The 14,549-nt window shown below is 33.7% G+C and overlaps 1 protein-coding gene across 1 annotated transcript in view; it reads right to left on the bottom strand.

The window, feature by feature from the left end:
* The window catches only part of LOC145246462 (cyclin N-terminal domain-containing protein 1-like), a 637,275-nt gene that overhangs the window by 519,630 nt on the left and 103,096 nt on the right, over positions 1 to 14,549 (bottom strand). The window contains exon 6 of the mRNA XM_080108080.1: positions 11,081 to 11,225. Coding sequence (XP_079964206.1) covers positions 11,081 to 11,225 — 145 coding nt within the window. The remainder of the gene's footprint in view (positions 1 to 11,080; positions 11,226 to 14,549) is intronic.

Genomic DNA, 14,549 nt, shown 5'->3' with positions numbered 1-14,549 from the left:
GTGGTGGATGCACCAGCCCGGATGTGGCAACAGTACTCGATTTTTGGGCGAATGGTAGCTTTGTAGAGATATAAGATACTCTCAAGTGTGAACTTGTGAACTAACATATGTACACATACTAAAAAAAAACTTGAATGCCTATTAAACACTGTTCTCGAGTGTCTAAGGTCTCTCTGTACAGGGGTTTGTCAGAACAAACTGGCATGAGGATACTTTTTCCATAGGAGTAAATCCTGAACAAATATTCAAAATCACATAGTATTCGCTGGCCAAATCAGATCTCCTCATTATGGCTAACCCACATTAGCTTTTATGAGGGATGGTACACCTTTTCCAAGGGATGTTACTTCAAGTAATATCACGAAGCTGGATACTCCACCAGACTAGATAAATTCTTGCCCTGGAATCCAGTAAGACCAAGACACCAAAATGAAAGATATACTACAACATATGAAATTGGTTAATTGGGAGAGGAAAATTATGTTCTCAATTTCTTTACTAACTCAATGTTTGAGAGATAAAGAACTTAAATGGAACATTCGAATACCTATGTATCTCATATAGACTTCAAATGTTAGCCCCAGGTTGTGGGCTCCTTGATTTCTGAGAACTTCGACTGAAGTAAAATAAAACAAAAAAAAATATTAGAGTTTATTTTACTTTATTTAATTTAAAAATCACTTTATTTAAGTAAAATAAAGTGATTTTTAAATTATGTCGCAGCCATTATTTATAGATGTTAACCCATAATTACTTTGTAATGAAAATCTTAATGAAAGATAGACGAGTAAATATACAAAATCAGAACGTTCACAATATGAATAAATAATCTTAAAAGATATTAACCAAATATGTCAGCAAATGATAAATTATTATACATTCATCTTAATTTAATTATTATTGCTGTAAAATGTTTCTTTGTTCACTTATAAATTTTATTTCATCATCTTGTTTTTATTTATTTATTTATTTGAAACCTCTTACTCTCTTATCTAAATCTAAACGTCATTTGCAAGTAAAATTCAATCTATTAAATATATAGATTTATATAAACAGCAATGGAGTTTAATAAGAAATAAAACTATTTACAATTGTAGATATCCAACTTTAAACTTCTATGATGAATAACTTATATGTGAATTAAGTGATTCAGAATGCAAAGAACTTGAAATTATAATGTAAAATTAAAACATTGAGTTAGACAAAGTTTAAAAACCTATATGACAAAAGTCCACAAAGATATATTTAAGCGATTGGATTAGATAATTAATCCATTTTTAAGTTGTTGTGTATTACAGTTTTTTTTTTTTGTTTTTTTTTTTTTGTATTTTGTTTTCAAGCTTAAAAAGGATTTATTTTTTAATCGAGTTTACTTTTGGTAAAATAACTTTTAGGTATGAACATAAAAAATATTTGCCAAAAATAAACCCTCGGCTGAAAATTATGACTAAATAAATTTTATTGTTTATTTCAATAATACCACACAAAATCTTAACAATACTTTGCACTGATGGGCCCGGATCGCCTGAATGATGTTTGCTCAAACAACGAGCCGAAGTTGCTTGAATAGCAAATCAGCAGCAGCAGCAATTAATCGAGTCTAATTTAGTCGTACATAATGAAATTTGGTCGATTTCCCCAGGGTCCAAGTAATAATCTTCCCAGACTTTAAGTACTCTAAATTCTTTCTATCACCATAGCAATTCAATTGGTGTTCTCGCACCAGCCGTTTCATTAATATTGGCCTTTGGTGGTCTCTCAAATTTGAGTTACAATAAACTTCGTGAGAATTCCACTACTCCTTATACTCTTACAATCGATGTCTGGATGGCTGTATCTCTCCTTAACCTTTCCATCTTCCTAAATCCTCCAGAGAAACTGTTTGGGGTACCAATTTATGTCCGTCCCATTGCATTTGTTTTTTTCTTAGTCTCTTTTGGAGAGAGTATGATAATGGTAATTTTGCTTATATATATATCCAAGAAGTTCCAGTTCCCTTGGGTTCATTACTTCAAAGTGTCATTCTATTTCAACTTACTTGTAGCTGCTTAGTGTCACTTATGTTAATTGGTTTCCACATCCTAGGACTTTGCTTAATATGGCTTCATAGAGCCATGATTTATATGGTCTAAATTCTTCTTTTTATCCTGATTCCTTGCAGGTTTTATGTTTTATCTCCTACGATTATTAGTATTACAGAAATGTGTTGTTCCTGTTCCGTATTTTCTTCAGCTCCCGAGCAAGTTCTAGATATCTACACACTTTTTCTACCTCTTTCTGCTTAACTTTGTAATATCCTGGGAAAGTGAAATTTACTATTTCACAATTTTTCTTGAAACTTATTGACTATTATTATGTTTAGTAATCTTCTAAGATGAATTTGTCTGCTTGTATTGCAAAACTGCAGAATATTTTATCTTTTGTTTTCCACTATTGGCATCACAATGTTTTTTTTTTACTATTTCTCTGTATGTTAAAACTGTAGTCATTTGCACAGTTTCTAATTAATTGTCTTCTCCACCCATCCATATGTATTTTTATATTCCTTTTGGGTTAACTTACATTCATTTGTGACGTGGTTTATCATTTCATCTATTTGTCTTCAAAGTCTACATCTTTTGTCTTCCTGGTTCTGATCTATCTTGGCTTTTATGTAGTTCGTTCTGATCGTGATTCTTTTACTTATTTACTAGCGGGGGTGCCCGGCGTTCCATAGGTGTTTGTTGGTGTGTGTGTGTGTGTGTGTATGTGTAGTAAAAAAAAAAGTTTTGGTAGGCGGGTAGGCTCGAACCCAAAGCCTTGAGGCAAAGTCAGAAAAGAAAACTTGACATCGTACCGTGACGCTAAGAGGGCAGAGGAGTGAGAATCGTTCAAATTAAATGATTAAAAAACGCAGGTGCTTAAACGAACGTCTGGTTTGCTAGGTCAAACATCATGCCATAGAGAAATGAAATCATGCAGTTAATTCTGGCCCCAAGCCAGCTGCCCTATTTGTTTGTTTCACCAAGATGTTTGGGAAAACCAGCTCATCATAAAAAGGGGAGTGTCCAAATAAATAACAATTGTCTGATATGACGGGTTTTCCCCACATTGATCAAAGCTGATTGCTTTCTGGACGTCTCAGCACGAAAGGCCGAGAACACGACTTTGTTTTCGTAGTTCCGCTTTCATACAGAAAAGCCAAAAAAACAGGTGAGAGGAAGAAATAGTGCAAAAATAGCATGTAAAAGTCGCTCAAATAAAAGATAGAGACAACCTCCTTTTGTAAATTGGAGATGTTATAATCTAGGGAGTATATAAAAAGTTCTAAGAATTAGTAATCCCCCCGAGCGCCTTCCCCCCCGAAAAAAACCTTTGCCGGACATACCAAAAAAGTGCACACACTAACACAAACACATACGAATTTTCGCTTTTATATAATAGATTTGTTTATCTATTTGTGGCTATGAATAGTGAATCTGCTCCTCTTTTTAAGTATCGTTTCTATAGACATACCCATATTCTTTGTGCACAATTTCTTTGGTTGGTTTTTTTTTTTTTCTGATTCTATTGTTTCATGTTTTACTGTTTTTAATATTGTTCATCTGTTATTTTTAGTAGTGACTAGCCTGGGTGCCCGACGTTGCCCGGGTGTTTGGAGGTGTGTGTTGAGCAAAAAAAAAAAAAAAAAGTGGTACTAGACAGGCAGGCTCAAACCTAAACCGTGAAGGAGGAAAAGAATATGAAAAAAACAAAACGTGACGTCTTTGCTGTTGCACCCATCGCTAAACTGGAAGTAACGAATGTTTAAAGTAAGGCTAGTCAATCGAAAAGAGGGGATGACTTTCGAAAATATCGGCGAAAAAAGCAACCCCTTCCTGTAGAAAAGTGCCCAGTTGAGGGTGAAGGAATTAATGCTTTTAGCCAATTTTTAGATCTTTGTTGTCCGAAGGGTCGAGCTGCAAAACGATACCGATCTCGTGAAAATCCGTCGCCTCTGTCGAAAGTTTTAGGCAGACATACAAACATACAAACATACATACATACAAACATACATACATTTAAACAGACAGGTGAGATTTATCTTATAGGTAATTAATCTCTCAGCAGTTTGTGTGGTTGTATCATCTTCACTATTTTCAATATTTACCAGCCATTTTATCTTTTGGATGTAATGCTTTAATCATAATCATTAGATTCCTGGCTCTTTTGATCCAGATTCCCGAGTTATTTTCTCTCCAATTTATGAAAGGTTACCAAGATAAGGTAATAAAGATGTTACTTCCAAACTAAGTATAACAGATTAATGAACAGATTTGATTTTCTTATAAAAAGGTTCTAACACATCAACATACTATTTCGATCTGAAGTGTAACCAATCTACAGACAGACAGGCAACGCCTCTCATAGAGATGTGAAAACACATCTAAACATCTAACAACAACAAAAAAGAGAAAATGCTGATAACAGTGGCAATAGCAATAGTAAGAGAGAAATCCTGACAATGTCAAAACTTGATCCTGCTATAGATGGTGTTATAACATGGCACGTATAAAAAAAGACATTAACAAGAATGAAAATATCATTTTTTTTTAGAGATAAACCAGAATATTAACTTCATTCTTGAATATAAATGTTTCCATAACATTTATTTCTTTTTATTGTTGAAAATAAAGTTAGTAAACATTATTTTAAACATTTTATTTTTAAATAGTGTTGGGAAGATTAAGCAGAATCGGAATCAGAAAAATTTAAGCCTCATTTCTGATTTCACAAACGATTCTTTTAATATTTTTTTTTCTTGACAATAAAAACTGAAACAAAGACAATGTATTTATTTATAAGAAGATTGTTTATTTACAACATAAGATTAAGGGGCACAGAACCACAGGTTAGGTATCCCATTCTCAGATTCAGCATTGACTCTCCAAGTTTAATTTTTTTTATTTTTAATTGATAAATTATGATAAACAAAGTAAATATTCTAGGGTTTACTTTTGCCTATTCCTTTATCAATCTTTTAGAAATATTAAAATATTTTTCGCATCTGTTTGCTAAACATCTATATGATGCTTCTCAGGAAGTTCACAGTTGAATATTAAAATACACAATTTTTTTTTTTTTTTTTTTTTTTTTGTTGGCGCCTCTCTAACCTTGACCGTTGTCTGATCACCGGTACCTGAAATAATGTTTTATTGTATTTTTCTGGTTTCAAATTCATTAAATTTAATGCTTATTTCCCTTGAAAATTAATTAAATCTGAATCTGGAAAAATTTTTTTGAATCGTTTCATCATTAGTCTTAAATACCTAACAGACCAAATTATTTTTTTTTTAATTTTACTACAGTCGAAATTCTCAGAAATCAAGGGGTTAACACTTTTCTGAGGCTAACACTTGATCTCTATATAAAATATTGTTGTGTCTGCACAAATAATTAACAAGAACACGAAAGTAAAGGTATACAATAATATATTAGGAAGAAAAGTTATATACATATTTACATGTCTTCAGATATACTTCAGTTGGAGATATTCCCACAGGTGGCGCGTTGCATGTCTTACTGGAGGCAGCATAAGCGTCTTGCCTATTCGACGATCGTTACTGGACTCCCCCCCGGTATTAGTGATTGATACCTTTATATATCTCATTCACCCGCCTATGTTAATTAGTAGGCGTCTCCACAACAGATATATAGATGTTCGAATATTCCATTAAAAGTTCTCTTTTACCTTTCAAACACCGAGTTAGTAAAAAAGTTGAGAACATAATTGTCCTTCCCCCAATTGACCATTTAAATAAGTTATAGTATATCTTTCTTATGGTCTCTTGATCTTACTGGATTCCAGGACAAAAATTTATCTAGTCTCGTGCTGTTACTTGAGGTAATATCACTTGGAGAAGTGCATTATTCTTTGTAAAAGCCAGTGTACGTTGGTCATAGCGAGGATTTGTGCTGCAAATCCTATGCTATTTTGAATATTTAGTCAAGGTTTACTTGTAGGTAAAAGTATTCTCATGAAAGTTCTTTTCAGTAGGCATTCACATTCTCTCCATCTTCCCTCTTTCATCAACTCTAGCATGTTATATGTGGTAGGAAATCAAATCAAAATTAAAATCATTTTTCAAAGTAAGCTTATCTAGACATGTATATATAATGAGTAAATGGTAAAAAACCTGAAAAGGTGCTCAATACTACTGTAGAGCAAAATATGTTTTTATTATCGTATTTTTGGTCTGCTTAGTTACACATGTTTATACTTCCAGAATCGAATTAACGATCCGATAGTTTCTTCAGACTCTACCAAGTCTGAAGAAACTATCGGCTCGTTAATTCGATTCTAGTAGTGGAAACATGTGTAACTAGGCAGACCAAAAAAAACGGTAATAAAAACATATATGAAATAAAATGGAGGTGGAAGGACCTGGATACTCAACGTTTCGCCCGATTTATGCGGGCTTCTTCAAGAGGGATGGTCATTGACGAGAGAGTCGGAGGATTGGGGCTATATATAATGATGGGGGAGAGCAGCGTGTTTTCCTTATGTAAATTAGATGTCATATATACATGTATATACATTTTATGAGAGAAGAACTAATTAGAGTAAACTAGTGTAGTGGATTACGTCTAAAAGATAAAATATCGTAGAGATTAAAAATTGTGTTTGGAATTATAGCGGTGATAGATTAAATAAATAAAATGACACGAGATTACGAAAGAATCTTTTTTTTTTTTAAATTAGAAATAATTGAATTGGGATAAAATAGCGCAGTAACTTAAAAGATGGTATCTAAAAATAAGAATAGGAGGTGATAAAATGGAGTCTAAAAATAGATAATGATAAAATACAGTAAATAAGTAAAATAAAAGTAAAATTAAGTGAAATTACGAATTTTTTTTTTTTTTTTTTTTCGCGTTTAACCGGTGTCTAAGTTGTTTTCTTTAATAATTATTTTCGACAGAAAGGGAGCAACGTGGAAAAAACCTTTTCTTTGCTTAATTATATTGCTGGAATGGGAGATTATAGCTGACTCAATTAAACGTCGTGTGGATCTGTTATGTATGTGTTTAAGGAAAGTTGCTTTGTTAAAATCAAAATGGTGGTCGTTTTCCATGATGTGACAAAATATGGCGTTGAGTGTATTGTTGTTTTTTACATCTCTTTTGTGTTCATATATTCTTTTATTTAAATTACGTTGAGTTTCTCCTACGTATATTCTTCCACAATCAAGGCAGGGTATGGAATATATTCCGGCTTTGGTGTTAATGTTGGTATTAGTTATAATTTTCGGTCTCGGTTTCGGTTAGGGCCCTGAGAATATGTAGTGAAGAATACATCGTGGAAGAATTTGAGTATATCGAACATACATTCCTGAACTTGCAATACCCTCAACATTTTTTGGCAAATACAAAAAGAAAAGCACTAAAAATTTACCATAACCGAAACCGAGATCATTCCTTAAATAGCCAGACACACAACAGACAATTAACATTACCAACTAATAAAAACAACGACACAACCTATAAGAACCTAAATAAGACAGGCATTCAAATAACAAAACTAAACTCTTTAACAATTAGGGATCTAACACGTAAAATTATAACTAATACCAACATTAACACCAAAGCCGGAATATATTCCATACCCTGCCTTGATTGTGGAAGAATATACATAGGAGAAACTCAAGGTAATTTAAATAAAAGAATATATGAACACAAAAGAGATTTAAAAAACAACAATACACTCAACGCCATATTTTGTCACATCATGGAAAACGACCACCATTTTGATTTTAACAAAGCAACTTTCCTTAAACACATACATAACAGATCCACACGACGTTTAATTGAGTCAGCTATAATCTCCCATTCCAGCAATATAATTAAGCAAAGAAAAGGTTTTTTCCACGTTGCTCCCTTTCTGTCGAAAATAATTATTAAAGAAAACAACTTAGACACCGGTTAAACGCGAAAAAAAAAAAAAAAAAATTCGTAATTTCACTTAATTTTACTTTTATTTTACTTATTTACTGTATTTTATCATTATCTATTTTTAGACTCCATTTTATCACCTCCTATTCTTATTTTTAGATACCATCTTTTAAGTTACTGCGCTATTTTATCCCAATTCAATTATTTCTAATTTAAAAAAAAAAAAGATTCTTTCGTAATCTCGTGTCATTTTATTTATTTAATCTATCACCGCTATATTTCCAAAACCCAATTTTTAATCTCTACGATATTTTATCTTTTAGACGTAATCCACTACACTAGTTTACTCTAATTAGTTCTTCTCTCATAAAATGTATATACATGTATATATGACATCTAATTTACATAAGGAAAACACGCTGCTCTCCCCCATCATTATATATAGCCCCAATCCTCCGACTCTCTCGTCAATGACCATCCCTCTTGAAGAAGCCCGCATAAATCGGGCGAAACGTTGAGTATCCAGGTCCTTCCACCTCCATTTTATTTCATATCGTCGGATTTAATCCAGCTCAACAATCATATATATATATATATATATATATATATATATATATATATATATATATATATATATATATATATATATATATATATATATATATATAAAACCTATGATATATGTTATACTAGATATTCTATTAGGCGTTTCACGGGATGTATTTATACTTTCATTTTTGTTTAGATAGAAAGTAAGATCCACAGACTTTTAGAAGTATACCAGACCCCCAATAAGAATTAGGTAACAAAATAAAGTAAATGCATTTCTTTAGAGTAAGATCGTTGAGATACTTAATGTTGAAAGTATTGATTCGTTCTTTCCATTCTGATAAATATTTGAAAACAGTCTTTCTAAAAGTAAAATTGGCTAAAGAATATAGAATTCAAATGAAATTGTTTGTAAAAAAAAAAAAAACTATTTTGTTGTTTACCTTTCGTAAAACATGGATGACAAACTGCTTTCACGTCTTATTTCATATTACTTTTAGAGCTACTTGTAAATTTGCCAAATGTATAACGTTACATAGGTATAATTTACAAGGATTGAATCCAGTGTCAACTTTTCCCATAAATGAAGTTTAGGTCAATCATATGTCATGGATAATAAGAATTCGAAGTTATATAGACAATTGCAGATGAGAACATTTAGAAAACATGTGAGAATAAAAAGTCTTCTTATATATGTACTTTAGAACTTTTTGTAGGCAGCTAGAAGCAAGGTCCTGGATATATCCAGTGGTGAGGCTCCAGCTTGCGGGCCTTGGGGAGTGTGGAGCAACCCTTTAATTACCATTGCTCCCAGGTCCACTCTGACCCAGAGTGGTAGTACCTGTTAGGGTCCCAACTATGGGTTAAATAGAAACCGACTTGAAAACAAATATATTCTATTAAAAAAATTTTCTTCAAAATCCTTGGATTCGGCATTAAATAACCCAAAAAGGGTTGATATGCCGTAAAACGAAAACAACCAGCTAGAAGCAACTCATAGTTAAGAAAAGAAAAAGTGGGCCCATAGTTAAGTAAATGAAATACATAATTCAAGATTGAATTGTCATCGTTAATCTTCTTCCGTGAAAATTTCCAGCCATCTGTTTGGATAGAAAAATGAAAACCAAATTCTATATAACAATGCTTTCATCGGTTAACTGATATATTTGTGAAGAAAAATAATGACAATTTAAACTTGAACTATATTTTATTGATCTTAATTATCGATATCTATTCCCATAACTATGAGTTACTTCTAGTTGAACCATCCTCATAATGTAACTTGGTTGTTATGCTCGAACCGTGTTCCTTACAGTTCAAAACTCTTTCGGACCCCCCACGCCATCTGGTACCATTCGTCTGTTGTCTCAACACGAAGAACTTCAAAGTTTCTTGCCATCACAACGAGGCCACACGTCCATCTCACCCGACCCGTTTTTCTTTTCTCTCTTTTTTTTTACACAGGCATCACCACTTATCTTCGAGTGGCCTCTAAGCCTTGATAAGGGTAAAAGAGTGTACAGTAGTCAATTGGACAATATAGTACTCGTTAGTAATGGAAATTTGGTAAATTTGTTAACTTAGGTGGAACGACTCATCAAGAACTTGTTTACGTTGGACTTTAAAACAATCAGATTGTAGTCAGCTAGAAAGCAGGAAAACGGAAGACAGTTCCACCAGTTCTAAGAAAGAATCTTTGTTCATGGAATCTACGTTTAGATTTAGGCACAGTTTTTTTTTCTTTTTCTTCTGACACAAGCCTGCGCATACTTCCTAATTTGTATTGTGCTCAAATACGTTCACTAGCCATGCTTTGGTACAAGTATCTAAATATTCTTATATTACAGGTTTATTCACTAAAATCTCGTCAGTAACTCAAATATTCAACTTTAAATCTCCAAATATCATACGATATAGCAGACCTATGAGATATTTATCCTCATATAAGATTACGTTAACCCGAAAGACCATCAATCATACTTTCTAACCCATTGCACCTGAAAAATCATATCTACAGTTTATTTAAGAGCATATAACTGCCAAATGATATTTAACATAATCGTTTTCAACAATTTTTGATCAATACATATCCATTATTTAGAATTCATTTATTAATGAAATGCTGCTGAAAGGTTATGATTATAAATGAAAATTTTAGTTATGATAAAATGGAACATGATGTTGTAATATTTTTGGCATAATTTACTGGATATTATCACAAAGATTTGGACGATTATATTTATAACCAGGGGTAATAAAGAATGAACCGATCAAGTACCAGAATCGTTGTATAAAATATACTGAATCTCTTCAAATTTTTCAGTCATAGCTTTTCATCTTAACACGAAAGGAGGACTACTACTGACCCTGACTGGTTTAATATTATCATTTTCTACGTGGAATTCTTTATAATTCAAAGCTTTTTTGACTAGATGTTATTGCTAATTCTTTTGCTTGTGATAACTGCATTTAATATTCGTAATTGAATAATTTTCTTTTCTCTATGATCGAGTTATTATTTTTTTTTTTTTGCCATCCATTTATGAACCATTTTTCTCTTACAAGAATGGCTTTCCACTCAAGACATGATTTATAATTATATCATCAAAATTGCACTTACCCTTCACTTGCTGTGAAATCGTGTTGTCCAGTAAGACTGCAGTATAGTTTACTATAAGCTGTTCTGTGTTCCAGATATACGATATCCAGGATTTTTATACAAATTACATACATGACTTTTATCTGTAATGTCGGGTCATCCAAGCCTTGCAGACAGAAAGAAAATGAGTAAAATGTCAAGAAGTAATAACAACATAAAAAAAAGAACATTTTTAATTGTAACATGAAGGAAATGACTTCAAGAAAATGTTAAAAAGTTTGCAAAATGAATCGTCATCATAACAATAACAACAAATGTAACGCAGTCATTGATTGTCAACATTCTGGACCCACATTTTGTATGCAGACAGCCGCAAGGAAACAAAGACAAGGACAAAATTTGACTCACTTTTTTCAGTTGAAACAACAAACATTTATTTACGGGTACTTCCAGAATAATGCCTTGTCTTTTGGTCAAAAGTCCTCTCATACTCCAATGTGCTTAACAAAACTCTGCCGTGTCGAACATGTGGTACTCTGTCTTTGTCCGGCCATGTTTAAGACACATTTTTCCCTGTTGCTCTTGGGCCACATGTGTAACATGTCTATTTCTGTTCCCTTGTATTTCGCACATAACTCAAATACTCTATGTCTCGAACACGTCCTGAATACCTCCTCTGAACACGTGTCCTTTTTATCTCTGCTGTCACCTCGAGCAGCCGGCTTGGTCATTTTCATATGGCTGTTGCTGCTGAGATACGTGCGTCCTATCAGATTATGCATGTTCACTGCATAGGTTTTGTAGTTGGCTTCAACCTTCTTAGTGTAAATCAATGAATAAAATGTTATTGAATAAAGATTAAGAACTAAATATTTAGCCTTATTTGGATTATTCAGACTATTGTTCTCATGTTGAGTGCTATTTGCACAACATTTCAGCCAATGTAACCTCCGACCTTCTTCAAGTGTATTTTGTCAAACACAAGAGTCTTTCTACACATATGCAAGGACCCGTGACATAACGAATAAAGTACTAGGTAAAATTTAGTTGCAAGTGACATTCTTCCAGGGGTTGAAGATTAAATCGTCAGTACAAGCAATACAAAAAGTACAATTGCAAATTACTTAAAACTTTTACCAGTTCATGGCTGATGAAATGAGAGCATACTATTCTCGTAGATTAAATAAAAAATTCCATTCAAAATTTCATGTCGATTGCCGAGTTCAACAGAAAAACAAGATACACCTGAAGAAGGTCGGAGTTTACATAGGCTGAAATGTTGTGCGAATAACACTAAAGATGAAAACAGTAGTCTGAGTAATACAACTTATCAATCCTTATCTAAAAAATTTCATTCATATAATTTTTTCTTTAGAATGCCCATTGTAAGCGAGAAATACGGTTATTTGAATTATTACTTACTAGTAAAGTTGATTAATATATACAAAGGATATTCTAAAAGTAATATTTCCTTTTTTTTATTCCGCCCAAATGAATCAGAGACGACTGCAAATTGCATTGTTATGATGACTGAATTTATGCATTCAAGATCTGGAAGTTTCATCTCTCTGTTACAAATATTGAGGGTGTGAGACTCTAAGAAGGCAACCTCTGTCATGTACGTACATCAGAAGCATAGATGAATTCCTTCATGCAGAAAAAATTGATATTCACCGGCGCCTGTTGAATATTTATGAAGCCGATGCAGTTAATTTTAGCACAGTTAGGAGATGGGTTCGTCGATTTCAGAGTGACAAAGTGTGCTCCAGATTTTTATGACCGAGGCATTGTTCATTGCTGACAAAAGTTCACTGAGAATGGTGTTGACTGTGTAGAAATACAAATTCTGGAGCAAAAAAAGTTGCTCGTTTTAATGGTATCACTCTCGTATTCGCAGCTCTTCAACATCTTAGTTTTTTGATTAAAAAAATAGGAGGCCTTACTTTTGGAACGACCTTTGTAAGTACTGAGGTTTTTTGTTATTTTCTGAAACATTATGATGTTAACTCTACCCTATGCGACGAAGGCCATCAACTCCCCATATTTCCTCCTATAACACAGAACACGCTAGGTAACATACAAATATCTGTGCATGAGGTCGCCAAGCTAATCAACCTTGATTCCAGTAAAGCAACTGGCCCTGACAGCATCCTAATTATAGTGTTAAAAAAGCTTCAACCAGAACTTGCTCCCATACTTACGAAACTGTTTAAGCGTTGCCTTAAGGAGAAGTGCTTGGAAAACCTCATCAGTATGCCCTGTATTTAAGAACTCATGTGATAAGTCATCTCCCTCTCAGTACAGCATAATAAGTCTCCTGCGTGTCATGAGTAAGTTGTTAGAATCCATATTAAATAGAGAAATTGTCAACCACCTCAGCAGAAATAACCTTATTAGTGACTGCATACAGCCCTAAGTAAAATGAGTTGAACAACCACTTGTAATGGTTTCCATTCTGCAAGATCTACCGCAGATGTGCTAACAGTTATATCTTTTTTTTTTTTTTTTACACAGTGATCACCACTTATCAAGGCCCGGAAGCCACTCAGGGATAAGGGTTATTGCAAGTACATTACGTTAGTGTGGAGATTTGATGAAGTGTTTACTTAAGGGGGCGGTTCATTAGGAATTTGTTAACGTTGGACTTGAAGACATCCAAGTTGTAGTCCGGTGGGAAGCAGGCAGATGGAACAGAGTTCCACAGGCGTGTAGTTCTAAGAAAGAAGCTTTGTTCATGGAATCCGCGTTTTGATTTAGGCACAGATATAGAGTGGGGGAAATTTTTCACAGTGGATTCAGCTAGACGGGTGTCTCATAGATTAGTGAATCTCTTGACAAAGGCTTCCTTTCTAGGGCAATTGCTCTTGACATATCAAAGGCCTTCGACAAGGTATGGCATAAAGACCTACTTCACAAGATTTCCAGCTATGGTATAACCGGAAATGTTCTCTCAATCATTAAATCATTTCTCTCTGATAGGCTCATAAGAGTAGTGGTTGATGGACAAAAATCAGAGGCCCAGAGTATTAATGCTGGAGCCCCTCAAGGGTCTATTCTGGGCTCAACTCTCTTCCTGATCTACATCAATGATCTCTCAAAACACATACTTAAATCATCCGTTGACATCTATGCTGATGACACGACCATCTACGGCAACACAAAGGCTGTAAATGACAAAGCTCTCTCTGATTCTCTCTCCTCTGATCTCGAGCGCGTGGTTCACTGGGGAAGACGTGGCTGGTTACTTTTAATGCATCTAAAAACAAACTCCTATCTTTCCATCATCAACGCTTTGATCCCCATCTGGCATCAATTTAAATGGATGGCTCTCGTCTAGGAGAAGCCCCAAGTTTTGACAAGCTTCTGGGCTTGACCTTCACTCCTGATCTGAAATGGAACACGTACATCAAGTTTGTTGCCAAGGTCGCTGGAATGATGGTAGGATCCTTCTACCGCTCCAGAAGATATCTCACTACTGATACAATTCTCT

This window comes from Euprymna scolopes, chromosome 24, assembly GCF_053919585.1.
Source record: "Euprymna scolopes isolate OS-2025 chromosome 24, ASM5391958v1, whole genome shotgun sequence".
NCBI classification, from domain to species: Eukaryota; Metazoa; Mollusca; class Cephalopoda; order Sepiida; family Sepiolidae; genus Euprymna; species Euprymna scolopes.
Note: the sequence above shows the minus strand (reverse complement) of the source record. Positions and strands in the feature narration are given on the sequence as shown.